The 21,461-nt window shown below is 42.6% G+C and overlaps 1 protein-coding gene across 5 annotated transcripts in view; it reads left to right on the top strand.

The window, feature by feature from the left end:
• The first annotated feature begins 9,409 nt into the window (after positions 1 to 9,409).
• Positions 9,410 to 21,461, top strand: part of LOC117354464 (zinc finger protein 3-like) — a 30,605-nt gene continuing 18,553 nt past the window's right edge. For 3 of the 5 annotated variants that reach the window (XM_033932062.1, XM_033932061.1, XM_033932058.1), the window contains exons 1-4: positions 9,410 to 9,560; positions 16,586 to 16,687; positions 17,890 to 18,654; positions 19,935 to 20,357. In XM_033932062.1, coding sequence (XP_033787953.1) covers positions 18,453 to 18,654; positions 19,935 to 20,357 — 625 coding nt within the window. In that variant the 5' untranslated portion in view covers positions 9,410 to 9,560; positions 16,586 to 16,687; positions 17,890 to 18,452. Of the gene's footprint in view, positions 9,561 to 9,661; positions 9,879 to 16,585; positions 16,688 to 17,889; positions 18,655 to 19,934; positions 20,358 to 21,461 lie in introns of those variants that run through there. The other 2 variants (XM_033932060.1, XM_033932059.1) reach the window with 2 other exon arrangements.

Genomic DNA, 21,461 nt, shown 5'->3' with positions numbered 1-21,461 from the left:
GATTGTATGTGATGATTAAGATGGCCAAACAGATTGAAAAGGTGACATAGACAGAAGGATGCTAGGGTGCACAGGAAGAGGTATGGCCAGTAGGAAAAAGGAGGTATTGATACCCCTGTATAAGACTCTGGTGAGACCTCATTTAGAATATTGTGTACAATTCTGGAGACCACATCTTCAAAGAGATATAAAGACGGAGACTGTCCAGAGGAAGGCTACTAAAATGGTACGTGGTCTTCATCATAAGGCATATAGGAACAGACTTAATGATCTCAATCTGTATACTTTGGAAGAAAGGCAGGAGAGGGGAGATATGATAGAGACTTTTAAATACCTACGTGGCGTAAATGAATAGGAGTCGAGTCTCTATTGAAAGGAAGCTCTGGAATGAGGGCATAGGATGAAGTTAAGAGGTGATAGGCTCAGGAGGAATCTAAGGAAATACATTTTTTACAGAAAGGGTGGTAGATGTGTGGAACAGTCTCCCAGAAGAAGTGGTGGGGACAGAGACTGTGTCTGAATTCAAGAAGGCGTGGGATAGGCACGTGAGATCTCTCAGAGAGAGGGAAAGATATCATGGTTACTGTGGATGGGAAGACTGGATGGGCCATTTGGCCTTTATCTGCCATCATGTTTCTACTGATGACGACGCCAGACTACAAAACCTTCAGAAAAATTAAAACCCTGCTATTCAAGAAATTCATCAAGACAAACTAACTCCAAAGAAAGTATCTCAATCCCCAAAGTTACTTCTTCAGGAGTCTTTTTAATATTCTAACCATAAGGTCATTGATGTGGTGTCCAAGTTTCAAACAATACTGTCCCATTGATTTGTGGTTTCTCATGTAGTGGTTATGTGGGTGTATCCTAACTTATTCCTCACTCTTTTCTTTAGCATTCGCCCTGGCTGACCAGTATAGAACCCTTCTTCATATTTTATTCAGAAAGTTTGCAGACCTCATACTTGCTGCTCCAGGTAACACCTCTGTGGGCCAGCATTATTTGAAACTTGACTACATCTGAAGGACAGAGGGCTAGATGCACTAAACACTCCACTCAGGTACTGATGATCGCTAAACCAGTTTGACATTTTTTTCTATGGGAACAAAAGTTGACCTGCCCCTCAAATGACCCCCGGAACAAAAATAGCAGCAGGAGGGATTCCCACTCCTGCTGCCATAACCCCTCCCCTCTTTGCCATACCCCCCTCCCATACTTCAATAAAAATCAGTAAGAGGGATGCCCATTCCTTCCTGCTGCCGCAAAACCCCACTCCCTGCCACCAGGAACTCCTAAACTGACCCCTCCCCTCTTCCCCACTTTACAAAAAAATCAGAAGCGAATACCCTCACACCACCCCCGTACCTGTACATTAAGATGACAGTAGGAGGGATTCCCAGTCCCTCCTGCTTGCAGGCCCACCACTCCAAAATGGCAGGCCTTCCCCTTCTCGGTGCATCCTGGGATGCAAGGGAGGAGCCTAAGGCCCTGATTGGCTCAGTCACCTAAGACCTCCCCTGGGAGGGGCCTTAGGCATCTGAGCCCACCCAGGGGAAGGGCCTTAGACATTTGAGCCAGACAGGGCCTTATGCTCCTCCCTCTGTATCCTAGGGGTGGGGGTCACAGCGGCAGGAGGGAGTGGCAGCTCTGCTGATTTTTAATGAAGTATGGGGAGGGGCTTCTGCAGGGTGGGGAGCGGCTCAACACAGGGGGAATTTGTGGTGGCAGGAAAGAGTGGGCATCCCTCCTGTCTCTTTTAGTTTTGGGGGTCATCGGGGGGGACCATCATTGGTGGGGTGGCTCTTTTTTTTTAATGGGGACAGATATTGTGTGTGCGTTACACATCTGTGCCATAAAAAAAAAAAAAAAAAAAGCCCCAACAGCTGAGGCAGAAGGTTGCTTTGGGACTTCCCCTGCCACTGAGCTGTTCAGGCTACCCCAAACCAGCTCTGTGCATGTGTGAGAGACTGTTTGTAAAAGAAATTAGATGGGATTACGACAGCACTCCGCAAAACTGGGCAGCCATTTGAACATCGATCACTTTTTAAAAATCAGTCAAAAAATCAGCCCACAGAGTCCGTATTTTGTGCATCTGGCCCAGAGAACTTACAAGATCCCACTTAACACACTTATAATGCAGTATTGGCTTGTTTCTTAAGAGTTCCATCATTAGTAATTTGTTAACCCCTGACCTCTTCTCTCTATGGTTTGTTCGGTAAAAATATACTTTCCTGTCACTTTCAACATCACTCATGCATCATTAGCATTGGTAGGCTTACAATTCTGGATTTTGAACTTTTGTAGCTGTTTTTTGTTTTTTTATTAGTAAGGTATGACTAGAACTGTATTAATCAGATGTATAATTTGCAATTTAAAAGAAAAAATAAATGAAGACCAAGTGAATGGAAATGGGTGTTTTGGGGTTTTTTTGTGCATGTGTGTACTTTGCAGACTGAGGTTTGGACAATTGCATAGTTGATGTTGCCAATGTTAGGAATATGTTCACCCTGCAGCATATAATTGGAAACTGCTGCCTGAATCCATGTAGGTTCAAAGTCTCCCAAGTGCCAGGAGCCATTGAAAGTAAATGCAGATATTTCTACAGGTGTTGCTTGTACATGCTGTATGACTAGAATATGCTGGGCTCATAAACCCTTCTCTCAACAAAATTAACTCACTCAAACTTGAAAAAATTCAAATAAAGTAATAATAATAATAATAATAATAACTTTATTCTTAATCAAAAGTGATGATCAAATATATGCTCAGACCCGGAGACTGAGATATTACTCTCAAAAAAGTTCCACCAAACATTATATATATACAGTCATGTGAAAAAATTTGTACACCCCATTAAATATTTTGTTCTTAAGAAACGTTCATATATCAGTTAGAATACACATTTTTGTGGATATATTTTGTTTCATGAATAATAATAATAATAATAATAACTTTATTTTTGTATCCCGCCATACCCGGAAGAGTTCTAGGCGGTTCACATCAATTAAACAAGGTTACAAGTGGTTTACAGCAGTTGAGCGGGGTTATGAGCGGTTCAATAACAAATTGATCAAAGTTGCCAGGGGGGGGGGGGTGAGGGAAGGATGTAGAGGGGAGAGTGGGTGTTAGATAGAAGGGGCGTTGGGATCCTGGTCTTGGAAGAGGCGGGTTTTGAGTAGTTTTCTAAAGCCGAGGTAGTTGGGGGCCTTGAGGGCCATTTGGGATAACCATGGGTTTAGCTTAGTGGCTTGGAAGGTGAGGGTTTTGTCGAGGAATCTTTTAGAGTGGTAGAGTTTAAGGGAGGGGTAGGCGAATAGTTGGATTCTGCGGGAGTCCTTGATGCTGTGATTTAGGGCGAAGTGAGGGATGATGTAGCTTGGGGATAAACCAAATACTGTTTTATAGCAGAAGCAGGCGAATTTGAATAGGACTCTGGATTCTAATGGCAGCCAATGGAGTTTGTGGTAGAAAGGGGTGATGTGTTCCCATTTTTTCAGGCCGAATATGAGGAGGACAGCAGTGTTCTGGATCATTTTGAGTCTCCTGATGGTTTTTTTTGTGGAGCTTAAGTAAATGATATTGCAGTAGTCCAATATGCTGAGGATGGAGGATTGTACTAGCAGGCGGAATGAAGTTTCGTCAAAGTATTTTTTTATGGTGCGGAGTTTCCAAAGCACCGAGATACTTTTTCTGACGGTATTGTCCGTGTGTTTGTCGAGGGATAGATGTTTGTCTAGTGTGACGCCGAGTATTTTTAGGTTGTGTTCAAGGGGGAAAACGGATCCTTTTACTTGAATTGTGGTGTCTTTGATTTTATCTTTGGGGGTTGCTAGGAAGAATTTTGTTTTATCCGGGTTTAGTTTTAGTCTGTATGATAACATCCAGTGTTCTATCTGATTGAGTATGCTTGAAAGGAAGGTAAGGAGCTCTGATGTAAAACTGGTTAGCGGGATGATTATAGTGATGTCATCTGCGTAGATAAAAAATTTGAGCTTGAGGTTTTGCAGAAGGTTTCCTAGGGAGGCAAGGTAGACGTTGAACAGGGTGGGAGATAGGGGGAAGCCCTGTGGCACGCCACAGGAGTTCTCCCAGCTGTATGAGAAGGCGTCGTTTTTGAATACCCTGTATGATCTGTTCCGTAAGAACCCGTGGAACCAGTTAAGGACCTGGCCCGAGATGCCTATGTAGGAGAGGCAGTCAAGGAGAATGTTGTGGTCGACCAGATCGAATGCGCTGCTCAGGTCGAGTTGTACAATCAAGGCGCTGGAGCCTTGGCTGAAGAGTTTGTGGAGGTGGTCTAGGAGAGAGGCTATTATGGTTTCGGTGCTGTGGTTGGAGCGAAAGCCTGATTGATTGTCATTTAGGATATTGAATTTATCAAGGTATGTGGTAAGTTCGGCATTAACCAGCCCTTCTGCTATTTTGGTGAATAGTGGGATGCTTGCGATCGGTCTGTAGTTGGACGGGATATTGGGTGGTTCTTTTGTGTTTTTTATGATTGGGGTGATCGAGATATGGCCTTGTTCTGCTGGGAAGCTTCCGGTAGACAGTAGGAGGTTGACCCATGCCAGCATATTTGCTTTGAAGTGGGTTGGAGCCGTTTTCATGACGTTAGGGGGGCAGGTGTCTAGTCTACAGAAGGAGTTGGTATATTTGTTATAGAATTTGTTGAAGGATTGCCAATCGATAGTAGTGAATTGATCCCAGTTTAGGTCTGCTCTGAACCCCGGGTCTGGGAAATAATTGTTTACCTGCAATTACATCACTTTCTTTTCCAGAGATTAAAAAAAAAAAAAAAAAAAGATTTAACATCGATATGTGAACCTTTCTTAAGAAAGAACTGAATATATCATGGGGTGTCCTAATTTTTTCACATGACTATATGTCATTAAATTCTTCATTGAGAACCCAGGCACTACTATGGTTGATTTGAATGAAGAATATTATCATATATCAGTCTGCCTAGCAAGATGTTATCTTACCGATTTGCCAAACTTCATTCTATCTGGGTTAACAACAATTTCAGGTCCTCAGCGGGCCACCACACACTCAAACCATCTCATTGTGCGGGGCTTTACGCTCCCACTCGTCATCGGACCAGATAAACGTTTTATAAATATTTTTAAGAATTTTTTATATAAGAATTATTTTTAATATATGCTAAAAGTACTTAGCTTTGTATATTCGACGCTAATCAGGAGGGTGGAAACATCAATCGCCAACATGTTTCGCCCGTATAATTCAAAGGGCTTTATCAAGGCTACCTCTCCCTAAATAAATATAACAACAATATTTACAAAATTTGGTTATCTTGACGTCAGACATTGACGCCCCCTTTTTTGGGACGTCGACGTCTGGGTCACGTATAAATCAGCTGATCAAGAGCGTGACCGCCATTTCGTTTTTGACGCAATGGTTGGAGATAGCTGTGTGAATGGTGAGAGTAAATTATAATACTATTGTTAGAATATATATGCTGGATAGTGATATTTATAGAGACTTAGATGTGCTTTATATTTATTTAGGGAGAGGGAGCCTTGATAAAGCCCTTTGAATTATACGGGCGAAACATGTTGGCAATTGATGTTTCCACCCTCCTGATTAGCGTCGAATATACAAAGCTAAGTACTTTTAGCATATATTAAAAATAATTCTTATATAAAAAATTCTTTAAAATATTTATAAAACATTTATCTGGTCCGATGACGAGTGGGAGCGTAAAGCCCCGCACAATGAGATGGTTTGAGTGTGTGGTGGCCCGCTGAGGACCTGAAATTGTTGTTAACCCAGATAGAATGAAGTTTGGCAAATCGGTAAGATAACATCTTGCTGAGGCAGAGTGATTAAATTCTTCAATGCATTACTGTGTCTCTAATGTTCCCCAAAAGTGTCAAAAACAAAAACTTATCTCAAACCTGTAGGGTCCTGACACAAACCACGTTCCGTTTCTGCTTCAGGGAACCCAACACGGAGTTCTGGTACAAGAGTACTGGATCCCTATGTGCTGTGATAGATGCTAAGTGTAGGGTTACAGGAGTGTGGACAAGGGTCTGGGTAATGTGCTCAGAGAGGAAGGGGTGAATTTTGGTGATGTAGAGATAGATGTGACAGGCTTTAGCAGTCTATTGGATGTGTGTAGAAAATTAGAAGTCAGATTCGAAGACAACTCCAAGGTTATGAGTAGATGAGACAGGAATGATAACAGTACAGTCAAACCTCGGTTTACGAGTGCTGCGGTTTGCGAGTGTTTTGCAAGACGAGCAAAACATTTGCAAAATCTGCCTCGCAAACCGAGCATTGACTTGATTTGCGAGTGCCCCCCCCCCCCCTCCAGCATCCCCCTGCGATCTGGCATCCCCCCTCACGATCCAGCATCCCCCACTCACCCACCCACCCAAACAGTCTCTTACCCCGATGTGGCACCAGCACCAATGCACAGGACATGCCAGTGCCCGAACATCCTCCCTCTTGTTTGGCTGGGCCTTGAGCATCTGTGCATGCTCAAGGCCTTCTAGTTCTCGTTTTCTCTGAGAATCTTGGAGAGAGCGAGAACTAGAAAGCCTTGAACATGCGCAGGTGCTCAAGGCCCAGCCAAGCAAGAGGGAGGATTTTTGGGCACCAGCAGCATCCCTGAGCCACTGAGGTGCCAGCATCTGTGACTCAGGGAGACAGCTGCTGCCTGCCAAGCTTGGCAAAAGGGACCACTGGCCACTTTCAGAGGAAGTCCTCAGCTGACCTAGCTTGAGAGTCCTCATCAGCTGGAATATTTATGTATTGTTAATAAGATTATATTGTGTGTATGGAAGAGATTGCATTACAATTAGTACTATTATGGAGCAAGTTTGGGGCGGAGCTTGGTTGGAGGACTCGGTTGATATTTCTTAGACTTAGAGGTACTTGGCTTGAAGAAGTTGAGAAACACTGTTTTGTCATTTTTTTATAAGCTGTGGTTAATTAATTCTATCCGTTCACTATTAGATGCTACTTCACTTAACATATTGGTTCATTTCCTTCTAATCATGTATTTAAATTATTATTAATTCTTTGTTTAAAGACTGAGGTCAAAAGACCTTTGGTATTTACAGCTTATGTTTAATAAAACTTGATATACTGCCTTTCAAATAAAAAATCAAAGCAGTTCACAATTAATTAAAGAACTACAATAGCTGACAGGAAAAGAGTAAGGAAGATAAAAGCACAGGTTCAGAAAAAGGAAGAAGACACAAATCTCATCCTATCTGTCTAGTAAAGCCTCAACCCACCAGGAAATGCTTGAGTAAAGAGGTAGATATGTACTAAAAATCTAAATCTGGGGTTAGTTGGTTCAGAATATATCTATCTTAAATGTGCTCACTGGTTGCCCCTCTCTCATCGAAGTACATACAAGGTCTGTTAGTGTTTACAGTTCTTAGATCCGCCAAGCCAAAATTATTTAGGAATTCCATTTCATAAGGAAATCAGACATGAGTTATACAGAAGCTCTGCTTTTGCTCTACAGAACCCAGAGTTGTGGAGTCGATTGCTCGTAGACCTACGACGTCAATCATGTATGGATATTTTTAAAGGCCAGCCTCAAGACATTTTTGTTTAAAGATGCCTAAAGTAGTGGGTTTTGCTTGTATAAATGTATGCCTTCCTTTCCTACTCCACCCCTTTTTTCCTATTAATGTAGTTCACTTCCTCCTCCCTCATTAACTTGTCAAGCCCAAGTATTTCTTATTTTTCTGTTTTATTTAGATTGTAAGCCACCCACAAGGTCCATCCAACAGGTGGGGTAGAAAGCTCATAATAAACTTGAAATTTAGTACAGTGTGAGACCTACTATATGGATTTCAATTAATAGAATCAAGGATTACAAATAACCACACTTCAAAAGATGTAAGCTTAAAACCCAGATTGACCAAACCCTTAACCTTCATTGCTGAATGTGAACTTGTGCACACAGGCAATGGTTTTCAACCCAGTCCTTGGGGCATTACATTACATTACATTTCATTACTGACTTCTATTCCGCCTGTACCTTGCAGTTCTAAGCGGATTACATCAGAAGATAACTGGACAGTTCCAGGAAAAAAGTTACAATTAAGATAACTGGACATTTCCAGGGAAAAAAATTACAATTAAGGAGCTGGTTACATTATACAATTAAGGAGCTGGTTTCATAATAAAGTTTTGAGAAGAGGGTACAAGATAGGTAGAAAAATTAAGAAAATGTCAGATGAAGCAGCTGGGTTTTCTTCAGGACATTTACAATTACTATGCATGAGAGATATACATGTCAGGTTGGCAGAACATGCAAATCTCTCGTACATATTCACTGCAAATATGCCAAGTTCCCTAATTCCAGGCCGGAGATTTGGGAACAAACTTGATCTTGACCTTACAACTCAAAGCAGTGTGGGAGTTGTAGTGCCAGATCCTGCCCATTGAGAAATCGGTGCTTCAAGTCCCATAACGTACGTTGCTGTTTTTGGTCAGAAATCCAGGATTGTTCCAAACGTTCCAGCTTGGAACTGGATAACTTGACATCTCTTGTAATTGACTGAGAATATGCTAAAGGCCTGATTATCTGGGTGTACCTCGAGAGCTGTGGTAGATGGAAAGAGACAAACTACACTAGATTCAGAAAAAACCTGAAGACTCACCTTTTTGACAACTAACTATCTTAGTTTCTGTATAGCATCCCCTACGTCTAAGTCCCTCCTCTTATCTCTCCATGTCCTCTTCCCCTTCGCTTTGAGCCTGTATTGCGACTCACAAATGGAAGATGAAGAAGAAGAAGGACTCCACAGAGCTAGAAAGGGTCATTTGATTTATAACAAATAAATATGACTGAAAGCAAAAGAGAAACCCTCCCATCCCTTCATCATGCTATAAGCCAGTGGTCTCAAACTCAAACCCTTTGCAGGGCCACATTTTGGATTTGTAGGTACTTGGCGGGCCTCAGAAAAAATAGTTGTCTTATTAAAGAAATGACAGTTTTGCATAAGGAAAACTCTATAGTTTATAAATCTTTCCTTTTTGTTAATAATAATAATAATATTGTAATTTATAATATTATTGTAATAATAATATTGTAATTTATAGCTAAAGAGACATATGATCAAGAAACTCTTTCATTTTACTTTTGTGACTATGATAAACATACTGAGGGCCTCAAAATAGTACCTGGTGGGCCGCATGTGGCCCCCGGGCCGCGAGTTTGAGACTACTGCTATAAGCCTAGTGGTATGAAGTACGAAAATATTTTTTTTTTCGCCTTGTGCATCTATTTTAACCCTTATCAAATCACCCCAGAGCTAGATCAAAATAGAGACTCGGGCGCAGCAAAACATCGCATTCTTCTTCGGCCTCTGGGAGCTGTAGTTTTCTTCGCGACCACGTCTGATGCTGTCACATGACCAGACTCAGTCCCGGAGAACTACCGCTCCCAGTGGTGCACCGCGGTCCCCGGAAGCAGATCCGAAGGCTAGTCCGTCCCGAGAGGTGGGAGGCAGTGCTGTCGATCCCGACGCTGGCTTCTCGTCCTCAGCAGTCTGGCGGCTGCTTCTAGGCCGTGTGTAAGTAGGTTATTGGCTTGGGAAGGAGAGCGTCGTTGAATTCGTCGTACAAACTGCGGTGATTTTATTGCTGGTGGACCTAGTTTTCAGGGCGTGTGTGTGATCCTTTGCACGTGCCACACTGGTTCTCCAGGGGTTGATAGTGATACACTGAAGTGATATAAATGCCAAGTTACCCAGTTCCAAGAGACTTTTTAGCTTCTCTGATATAGGCATGCATTTATATCCTAAAGCAGCCTGGTATTAGTAAGCCTTGACTCCTACCTATTGAAATCAGTGCTGTCAGAAATCCATGACTGGACTAAAATCTCCCGCCAGGTACTGACTGATGTGCTAGCTCTAAAGTAACCCTTTTTGTGTTAAACTGGGGTAGTCCAGGGCATGTGGAGGTGGGACACTGGGAAAAGAGGGAGAGAGACAGCCTGCAGATGGTTTAAGGTTGGGTGATGGTGAACATATCGACTTGGGACAAGGGGGGTGAGGGATGGTGAAGGCACTGCTGATATAGCAGGGGGTGTTGAAAAGTTCTCAGCCCATCCAAGAAGAGAATGACGTGGATATGGTTCAATCAATGACCTGAAACGATGCCAAAAACATAGAATTTCCTTTTGGCAAATTGGCACTTAATGCTCTTTTCAGCTACAGTGCAAAATAAGTTGGTTGAATGAGCTGAAAACTTTTTAGCACTCTCATATATCTGGCACTAGAACTTGGTTTGTTTGGGTTTGGGGTTTTTTTTTGGGGGGTGGTCATAAGATACTCCAAGTGGTTCTGGGGTGTTGCTGAAGACCTGCTGAGTTTTGTAGTGCTTCTTTTCAGCCTTCAGTTTGAGCGTCTTACAGTTCTCCAAAAGCTGGAAGTCTCTGAAAACGTGAAGCATAACATCAAGTTTGAGGACACAGAGTATAGCCATTGACCTGTTAGGTGCTAAAGCAGGCCTGGCCTGACTTAATAAGGAGATTGTTCACACTGAAAATACAAACGCTATTGCGTTTCCTTTCCTACAGTGGAAAAGTGAGGAGAGTATCCAAATGAAAACAATCCAAGCCAATCATAAGTCTTTAATGAATAAATACTGTGTGAAAAGATGTTGGTGATAACTTTTAAATTTACAACCTCTAACCGGTGGAGAAACAAAGTTTGGGTGTGAGCTTCGCTTTTGTCTGTTGGTTGTGAAAGAGAAAAGGTCTGTTATGTATTTAGGGGCTAAGCCATAAAGTACCTTGAAGCAAAAACAACCAAATTTGGATTTCACATGTGCCTTCATCGGCAGCCAGTGTAAAAGTCGATAGGAAGGTGTCACGTGATCAAACTTTGTGGACTGAATAAGTTTGATCATGTGACATCTTCCTATCGACTTTTACACTGGCTGCCAATGGAGGTACATGTGAAATTCAAGTTTGGTTGTTTTTGCTTCAAGGTACTTTATGGCTTAGCCCCTAAATACATAACAGACCTTTTCTCTTTCATAACCAATAGACACAAGCGAAGCTCACACCCAAACTTTGTTTCTCCACCGGTTAGAGGTTGTAAATTTAAAAGTCATCACCAACATCTTTTCGTACATCAAGCAGCATTATGGGGTAAAGACCTTGAACAATTGCTCGGGCCTACTACCTATGGAGAATTCAGGAAACGCCTAAAAACACATCTGTTCCTGAAATACTTGGGAAACCAACCTATACAACCTTAGTCCTCAACAAACGATCGCTAGAACTTGATGGGCCATGGCCCTTTTCTGCCATCATTTTCTATGTTTCTATACTTTTTGTTGACATGGTTCAGTCAATGGTCTGAAACAGTGTCAAAACATAGAATTTTGTTTCTGCAAATTGGAACTTAATAAAGTAGGATACCACTCTTTTCAGCTACAGTGGCAAAATAATGCTCAGAATTTAGGAAGTTGGTTGGACTGAGAACTTTTCAGCACCCCCTCGTAGTGTTCAAAATATTGACAGTAATGTGCTCAATGAAATGTCAGGTGATCTGAACAAACATCATGGCACAGCGGTTCTGCAGATGAAAAAATGTAACATTTTTGAATCAAAATAAATCATTGATATATCATGAAAAAATGACACCTCGTGAGCTCTGCTATTGCTGAATTACAGTTGCTCTGATAACTCTTCAGTGATCCACTGTCCAATATTATATCTTGAATCACACATCCCAACTGTTTAGAATATTCAACCATATACAAAAAGTGCTGTTCCAAATATAAAGGTACAATAAAAATCCACCAATTGTCCTTGACACGGACACAGGTCTGTGTTTTGCTTCCAACAATGAAACAGGTCCTTGAGACACGCATATATATACATCGCTGACAAACTCACTGAATCAATCTTTAAATATGTTGGAAAAATATTTAATCTATATATATAAAATCGGATGTATGTATGTATGTGCCGCGATCACGCAAAAACGGCTTGACCGATTTGAATGAAACTTGGTATGCAGATCCCTCACTACCCGGGGTGATATGTTCTGGGGGTCTCGCGGCCCACCTGCACATGTGGGCGGAGCTACAAACAGAAAATCAGATTTCACCCATTCATGTCAATGGAAAAAATGTAAAAAGCTGCCATTCTCACAGTAATTCAAAACCGGCTTGACCGATTTGAACGAAACTTGGTATGCAGATCCCTCACTACCCGGGATGATATGTTCTGGGGGTCTTGCGGCCCACCTGCACATGTGGGCGGAGCTACAAACAGAAAATCAGATTTCACCCATTCATGTCAATGGAAAAAATGTAAAAACTGCCTCCGCAAAACCGGCTTGCCCGATTTGAACGAAACTTGGTATGCGGATCCCTCACTACCCGGGATGATATGTTCTGGGGGTCTCGCGGCCCAACTGCACACGTGGGCGGAGCTACAAACATAACTTCAGCTTTGGATTCTCGCCCAGAAATAGCTAAGAAGAAAAAAAAAAAAAAAAAAAAATTTAAATTGAATCAGGTTGGGCAGACTGGATGGACCATTCGGGTCTTTATCTGCCGTCATCTACTATGTTACTATGTTACTATTTCACCCATTCAAGTCAATGGGAAAAATGTAAAAAGCTGTGGGACCGATTTGAACTAAACTTGGTATGCTGATCCCTCACTACCTGGGGTGATATGTTCTGGGGGTCTCGCGGCCCACCTGCACACATGGGCGGAGCTACAAACAGAAAATCAGATTTCACCCATTCATGTCAATGGAAAAAATGTAAAAAACTGCCATTCTCACAGTAATTCCAACTACCTGGGGTGATATGTTCTGGGGGTCTCGCGGCCCACCTGCACACGTGGGCGGAGCTACAAACAGAACATCAGATTTCACCCATTCATGTCAATGGAAAAAATGTAAAAAACTGCCATTCTCACAGTAATTCCAACTACCTGGGGTGATATGTTCTGGGGGTCTCGTGGCCCACCTGCACACGTGGGCGGAGCTACAAACAGAACATCAGATTTCACCCATTCATGTCAATGGAAAAAATGGAAAAAGCTGCCATTCTCACAGTAATTCACAAACGGCTTGACCGATTTGAACGAAACTTGGTATGCAGATCCCTCACTACCTGGGGTGATATGTTCTGGGGGTCTCGCGGCCCACAACTCTATGTTGCTTGCTCAAGGGTGGGTTCACCCAAGAATTTATATGTTCTTGCTCCTGGAGGTGAAACTAAAATTGTTGTTTATAATCAAGTTTTGCGTTAGTTGTATTGTATTCATTTTGTCAAATATTTCACATTATAATTTGAATATATGTGTGTGTGTGTATGTATGTATGTTCCAGCATAACTCTTCAATGCATGGACAGATTTCAACCAAACTTGACATACACATTACTATCTGAGGACAAACACTGGGGGTGGGAAGGGGGGGATATGTAAAAATGATTGAAAATGACAGATTTTAGTATCTACCCCATAGTGTTTTCGGGCTCACACATGAATACTCAGCATAGTGATCAGGCAGAGTACGGTACAAGGATTCAAAAAGGGATTGGATGGATTCCTGAGGGATAAAGGGATCGTGGGATACTGAGGGAGGAGCTGGGATGTAACACAAGTATAGGAAGTTACCCAGGTAATGAGTACAAACCAACCAGGTCGTGCATGTGCAAGACCGGAGGGCTAGGACTTCGATAGGAAGGCAGGACTTAAATGGGAAACCAAGGTGGCAAGGGAGCCCCTTCTGATGATTCAGACAGGTCTTGACCTGTTTGGGCCGCCGCGGGAGCGGACTGCTGGGCAGGATGGACCTGTGGTCTGACCCGGCAGAGGCACTGCTTATGTTCTTATGTTCATAACTCTGAAACGCATGGAGAGATTTCAACCAAACTTGGTACACATATGACTTACTAGCTGGGGAAAAATATTGTGCAGGTGGGACGGGGTAAAATACTGTGGGGGTGGGAAGGGGGTGATATGTTAAAATTATCAAAAGCGACAGATATTAATGTCCAACCCATAGTTTTCGGGCTCGCAGAGATGAATACCGACACTCCCGATGCCGTTTAAGTCTAAGTTCAGCCCCATAGAGAGGGACATTCCTTTGGGACATGTGGAGGGTAGAGGGTTGGGACATGGGGGTGGGGCATATGGGACATGTGGGGGGGGTAACGTGGGGGGTGGGACATGTGGGACATAGGGGGGTGGGACATGTAGGGGGTTGGACATTTTGGGATAAATAAATATCCGGGCAACGCCGGGTTATCAGCTAGTTAATCTATAATCTTCAAATTACATAAATCGTAGGCAGCATTACCTGGACAAGAACTCAAGCCATTCGGCTGAATAACTGACAAAAGACACCTTTACTGACCCTTAAATGCTGCTGATTGGCTGACCTGTTGACAACTTGACACTTGATTGGTCATAAGGCAGTCCGTTCAGTTTCCTTAAACCATTGAGTCTGCCGTACAAAAATAAATGGTTGCTCTTTGTTTAGCAAAATCTGTGAAATATTCTCTCCATTTGGAGTATGTATTTACAATAGAACGGTGACTCACAACCCTCTGATATCATGATGTGTAATGTAATGTAATGTAATTTATATCTTATATACCGCTACATCCGTTAGGTTCTAAGCGGTTTGAAGAAAATATACATTAAGATTATAAATGAGAAGTAAGAAGGTACTTAAAAAATTCCCTTACTGTCCCGAAGGCTCACAATCTAACTAAAGTACCTGGAAATTAATAAAGAAGAGAAATTAAAGATGGTTTAAAAAAGAAAAATTCTATGTGAACTTATAGGATGGAAATTAAACTGACAGTGAAGAACTGTATGAAAAATACATATGGAATGCAGTTAGAGAGGGTAGGTTACAATCTATTTATGGTATTTGTTTAATTGGAAGGTGTTAAGGAGGGTCATTTGGGGGAAGGTTATCTGAAGGTAGGTGAATCTTCTGGAGGTAAAAGAGGAGGGGTTAAGATATTTGGATGAATTTTTTGAAAAGCAGGGTTTTGATTTCTTTTCTGAATGTTTTGAAGTTGTCTGATATTGTCATGTGCTCTGCTAATGGTGCATCCCATGGGAATGCAACCGAGATGTTCAAGTCTCAATTTGATTTTACATTGCATATGGGCAATATAAAGTAGAGAGCATGGGCATGATGTACAATATACGTCTTGACAGATGTTGCAGTCTCTATGTTTACGTAGCTCAAAATTCTTCCAATGACAGGATTCGCTGTATGATCTGTAACCTAAGCATATTGGCAATAAATACATTTTCCACAACTTTGATGACCTGGGGCTCCTTTTACAAAGGTGCGCTAGCGTTTTTAGCGCACGCATTGGAATAGCGTGGGCTAGCCGAAAAACTACCGCCTGCTCAAGAGGAGGCGGTGGCGGCTAGTGCGTGTGGCGTTTTAGCGCGCGCTGTTCTGCGCGTTAAGGCCCTAACGCACCTTCATAAAAGGAGCCCCTAGTGAGAGCGATATGGACCTTTTGTAATGAATTCCTAATAAGTTCTGAAACCATAAATATAAATACACAAACGGCTGTTCAAATGTATAGTCAAAACCAAACACACCCATTTTGAAAAAATTTTCAGTCACGTAGGAAGTCGTGTTTCGTACTGCTGAACACTATCCCCCGACGCAGCCTATTAGGGTGAAACGGAGGCCCCGTGGGGTTTCATTAAGCAGTGCTGTTCACTTGCAGTGGCGTTCATAAAGATCAGTGCTTTTTGATATTATAGGCGTTATCTTTCATTGATGAAGTTTAATAGCAGTCTAAGCAAAATGTTAAAAATATATAAAAAAGATGAAAACTGTTTATTATAAAAAAAATTTTAAAAAGGAAAATTCAAAAAGAACTGGAGCCTGGGCCGATGATTTGAGATGTTGACTTGCCATAAAAACTAGCAGCCAACTGCCTGATTCTTGGGGCTCCTTTTACGAAAGCACGTAATAGCGCACGCTGAACCGCCAGACGCGGTGGCCGCTACCGCCTCCTCTTGAGCAGGTGGTAGTTTTTCGGCTAGCACAGGGGTAGCGCGTGATTAAAAGTCGTGCGCGCTTAAGCCGCTTCATAAAAGGAGCCCTAGGTCTCTGAGGCCCACCTCCAATGTTAAAATTAGTACTTTTTGTGCAAAGAAGTTTTCAGGGTGTTTTTGGTTTTTCCTAATAAGTTCTCCCGAATTTTCCCTCTGGTACTGTACAGTATAAGCAAACTTCAGAATTTGTGTAAAAACTGGATAGTACCGTAAAATATTCCAATGCTTGCTAGTGGTATTTCCGATCGCCAGAACTTGATGTGATTAAGGAAGAACACAAAGAGCTCCTTTTTCTAAGGTGCGCTAGCGTTTTTAGCGCACGCACAAAATTACCGTGTGCTAAACCGCACGGTACTCTTCTAGAATAAGGCTGGCGTTAAGGTCTAGTGTGCGCTATTCCGCGCGTTAAGGCCCTAACGCACCTTCGTAAAAGGAGCCCTAAGTCCTGTTTATTCTCTGTTGGATTGGAAGGAAGACGAAGCCAGTCTCTGTGTCCTGATGTTCTTCTTTTGTATGCCTTACAGAGTAACCTCGAGCTTGAGACGGAGCGAGCATAACTCTTGCTCGTGGTTTAAAATGACTTTGCAAAGAACACAGTCTCTTTAACCTCAACAGTTGTCCTGAAGGTATGCTATTTTAAAGGCTTTTAAGATAATGTAAAGTGTTGCTGTCTATAGGCTTTCTAAATATGGAAGTATAAAACTGACTTAATCGTATTTACTATGTATGTCCAAAAAAATCACACGTTGAGCTATATGTGGAATAAAAATCAAATTATTATCAAAAGTATTTAACTAATCCACAAATTGAAACAATTGGTAGAGAGGGATGCTTCTATGTCACCAGTTGCAATCTACCAGAGCCTACAGTTATCCATCTATTTTGGGGTTGTTTTATCTTCTGTGGCAGTGGGTGGTAGGTTGGCTGCAAGCAGTGCAGTCCTGAAAGATCCTTTAATTGTAGCCATTTCCTGTCTGAGCCTGTCGATCTCCTCCTTCATAGAAGAGAGTTGGAGACAGATGAGGCAAACCCTAAATGACCAAAGGTCCGACCTTAGGACAAATGTGTAAGGATGGAACACAGCGAACACACACACAGGATACGAGTCAGGAAGGAGGTGTTGCCAGTGGCTAGCTCCAAGCCCCTTTTATTATGCTTCTATGCTAATGACATCATAGTAACTCCTTCGATTACATGTCTAATGATTGGTGGATACAAAGTCACATGCATTTACAACGTGTCACCCTCAACTCTACACGTAGGCAATGCTTGATTAACACGTAGACAAAACCTGAGTCTCTGCAGTATTCAAGGCCTGTCAGCTGATGTCCTTTCCAAATAAGGACTAGTTAAATTAAGATAAGGGTTAATTTGTGACAGGTAAGGGGGAGAGAGGGAATGATTCAGCATTCTTTCACAGGGACTAGGAAATCAGTGTGCTGATTTTGCCCTGTTTCAGAATGGTGTCCCGTCACAAATGAGCCACAATTATTACATTGAAGGGAAGCTGTAATTATGAACAGGTGTCTTGTGGTGAGGGATACAAAATCACCTGCTGTGATTGAAGAATATTGCTACTTACTGGGTTACCTATGTAAGAAGAACAAACCTAGAGGTGGGTAAGTGGACAGAGGGAGGGGATATAAAAGTAGAAATCTGGATCAATTCTCCCTCACCCCGGTACATCAACTGGTTCTGTTTGCCCTCCTGCTTCATGCTAACCCCTAATGTGCTTGCTTTTTGTCTTGTGTTCTTTTCTGGCTGATTGTTTAGGGTTTGGGTGCTGAATGCTGAAAATAATGGCTGTGCCTGTGTGTTTTCTCACCAGATGAAAGTTCTAGGGATGGAACCATGGAGGAACATTTTGAAGAAGGTATCCAAGAGCCAGAGCTTCACCAGAAGGTTCTGAATGGCAGCACTGGAGAGGAGATGTTAGCGGCGTCTCGGCCTCCTGACCTGGTGGTTAGTACACTGATGAGCGCCTTCACGCACCAGCAGACTGTGAGGAAACGGAAACTATACAGGCGTGCTGTGTGCAGGAAGTGTGTCAAGTACAGGCAGAATCTCACACAGGGGAAAAACCATTTGCACCCAGAGAAAGGAAGAGGAGCTTCAGTTTGAAAGAAACACTTACAATCCATAAGAAGACCCATTTGGAGGAGAGACCTTATCCCTGTTCTGACTGTGAAAAGTGTTTAGCCCACTAGCAGGACCTCGGTGCGCATCATAAGATTCGTACTCAGGACAAGCTATTTGCTTCTTCCCAACTCTGGGAAGAACATTATCAAAAAGAAACTAAAGCAGCTCGTGAGATCCCACATAGGCCTGGAATCAAGTACCTGTCTGGAGTGTGGGAAGTGCTTTACCTGTGTCTCGAACCCGAAGTACCATATGAAGATACATCGAGGGGACAGGCCGTACAAGAGCATGGAGTGTGGGAAGCACTTCAGCGTGCACTCCCACCTCGCCGTGCACGAAAAGCTGCAGGCAGCGGAGAAGCACTTGGTGTGCGAGGCTTGCGGGCAGAAGTTCCAGTTGCTCACGGAGTGGAAAGCACACCAGAAGTCCCATGTCACATTGGGAAGTCTCCAAGGTGTGGCAGGGGAAATAAACTGCTTAAAACAGGGTCTCTAAATGCCTGGTGCCCTGGGTGGAAGAGAGGCTTTAGCGTCGCTAAAAATTATTCCTTGGAAATGGGTGGGAGAGTGATTAAATGCAGGTTATTTTTATAACGTCCACCCCCCCTGTCTCAGTTTCCTGAGGCACAATGTTCTGGAATGCTCAGTCCTATAGCTTTACTCTTTGTGAGCAGGTGGAGGATTCCAGCACCATTTAATTTCACTTCATTTAAATTTATACTTACCTAACAAAAAACTTGTAACTCCACAGGGAAGCTATTATACTCAAGTCTAACCCCTCTCTTTTACAAAGGTGTGCTACGTTTTTTAGCATGTTGTCCTATGGACGCGTTAGAGGTTAGCGCATGTGTGGATCCAAGCAAAAATGCTTTGCGCACCTTTGGAAAAGAGGACCAAACTGTATTAACATTCATATATTTTATTGAACCATTGGTTTACCACCTTATTACAGAAAATATTTTTGCAATCATTATAAAATTGCTTAAATAACCATATATACAAAATTACACAAAAGAGACCAAACAGTCACACAGGCCATCATTACATTCTCAAACTTGCAGTTGTCCTTATTCATCATATTGCATTAGTTCCTGTGGAGTTAGAGTTTAGTAATTGAAGCTATAGATGGATACAGATATCCCGTTTACCAGGGGTCCCCAAAGTCCCTCCTTGAGGGCTGAATCCAGTCGGGTTTTCAGGATTTCCCTAATGAATATGCATGAGATCTGTGTTCATGCACTGCTTTCAATGCATATTCATTGGGGAAATCCTGAAAACCCGACTGGATTTGGCCCTCAAGGAGGGACTTGGGGGACTCCTGCCGTTTACTAATGAGGAGTTGGTGAACTAACAGAAAACTTGTGGTGATGTAGTTAAGGATAAATATAATTAGTTACAATAAAATCTGCAATTGTTAAATGCATAAAATATACACCCTCTTTGATTCCAGTGGTGAGGCAGCCTTCAGCCCTTCCGCTGTTTGAGGCTCTTGCCTTCCCATCATTCCTAGACCCTCTAGGAGGAGAGGAAAAGCGAAGCTAGAAGCTAAGCCCATTACCTCCCAGGGAGGTACATTCTTTCTGATCCCCTGCCTTCATTGGATTCTTTTGCTAATTTGAACCCTTTCATTTTGATTATAATTTTGGAACAACAAGGCAGCCTTCAGCTTGGTGGAGGTTTTATCCCCCCTTTAATCTGAATCCAGAACTAATTCATGTGTGTTATGTTCATCCAGCAGGTCACAGCTGGTTCAGAAGTGAGGAGAAACGCGCCGCGGGAAGAACCATAAAACTGGAGATGTCTTACGAGAATGGAGGTAAATCGTCAGGGAACGAGAATGACAGCTTCGCTCGGGTTACAGACAGTGTCGTGGAGTGCAGCAGCACAGCACAGACTGCACACATGTGTAACATGTGTGGGAAGACCTTTCAGGCCAGACGGAGGCTGGTGGAGCATGAACGAATCCACACGGGGGAGAAACCATTCTCATGTTCTGAATGTGGGAGGAGGTTCTCCAGCAGGTCGCAGCTGACCAGGCACCTTAGGAGCCACACAGAAGAGAAACCTTATATATGTACTGTGTGTGGGATGTCCGTCACTCATTGGTCAGATATGACAGTACATCAGAGGATGCACGTTGGAGAGACGCTACATACAGGTGCAGTGCTTGGTACCAGAAAGGATTCTGTACTGTTATGTATATTGAATGTTTTCTTTTAAAATGATACCTGTAAAGGGCAGTTCAGTAACAGGGCACCCACATTTTCTTGTCATTTGAACTCATACTGTTTCTTTTGCAGGCAAATGAACACAGATGACAGCAAGAACACCTAAGCGCTGTTCTGTAACGGCTCCTATAAATGGCAGAGCACATAAATGCATGGGGGTGTTTACATAGGAGGTGCATGGGCTGGGCTGCCACTTTTATGTGTTGCATACAGAATGCTGTAAGTTATATGTGCCTGCCACATATAAATATCCACAGTTACACCAGGTCTATAGCTGATGTAACTATAAGGGCTCCTTTTATGAAGCCGTGGTAGTGGCTTTAACGCTCGCGACTTTTCATCATGCGCTAACCCCTGCCCTAGTCGGAAAACTACCGCCTGCTTAAGAGGAGGTGGTAGTGGCTAGCGCAGCCAGAGGTTAAACCGCTACCGCGCCTTCGTAAAAGGAGCCCTAAGTGTCCAAATGTAAAGCATAAAATACAAAAAAAACCAAAGAAGTTCCTGGAACAATACCCAAAAATCCCACAAAACCAGAAACTGATGGCTGCTCACTTAAAACATGCAGCAATTTTGGTGCTTCCTTAAAGATGAAAGGAGTTTCCTCATTCATCAGGCTAATCTCACTGCCACCTGTGACATATTTTTGGGGTGTTTAAATATAAAATCACACTGGAACAAGAAATAGTCTCTCCAAAATCAAAAATGTCAAAAATCAAGCAATCCAAAAAAACCATGAAAAGTCAGTACTTATCTGAACTTGTGTAGACTTTCAATGAAACAAACTGCTGTGAAACCCGCTGAACTTGATGGGTTCGTCCAGTCTGCCCATGATTAAGTTCAATTGTCTTTGTTCATTGATATTTCTGGGCTATAGACTATAGACATCTGCCCAGTTATGTACTTAGGTTCCAACTACTGGATGAACCATTCAAGTTTTTATCTGCCGTCATTTACTGTGTGAACAAAGCAAAAACCCAAAACATAGTAACATAGTAGATGACGGCAGATAAAGGCCCAAATGGTCCATCCAGTCT

Source organism: Geotrypetes seraphini, chromosome 2, assembly GCF_902459505.1.
Source record: "Geotrypetes seraphini chromosome 2, aGeoSer1.1, whole genome shotgun sequence".
Taxonomy (NCBI): Eukaryota; Metazoa; Chordata; class Amphibia; order Gymnophiona; family Dermophiidae; genus Geotrypetes; species Geotrypetes seraphini.
This window is presented reverse-complemented; position numbering and strand designations above follow the sequence as displayed.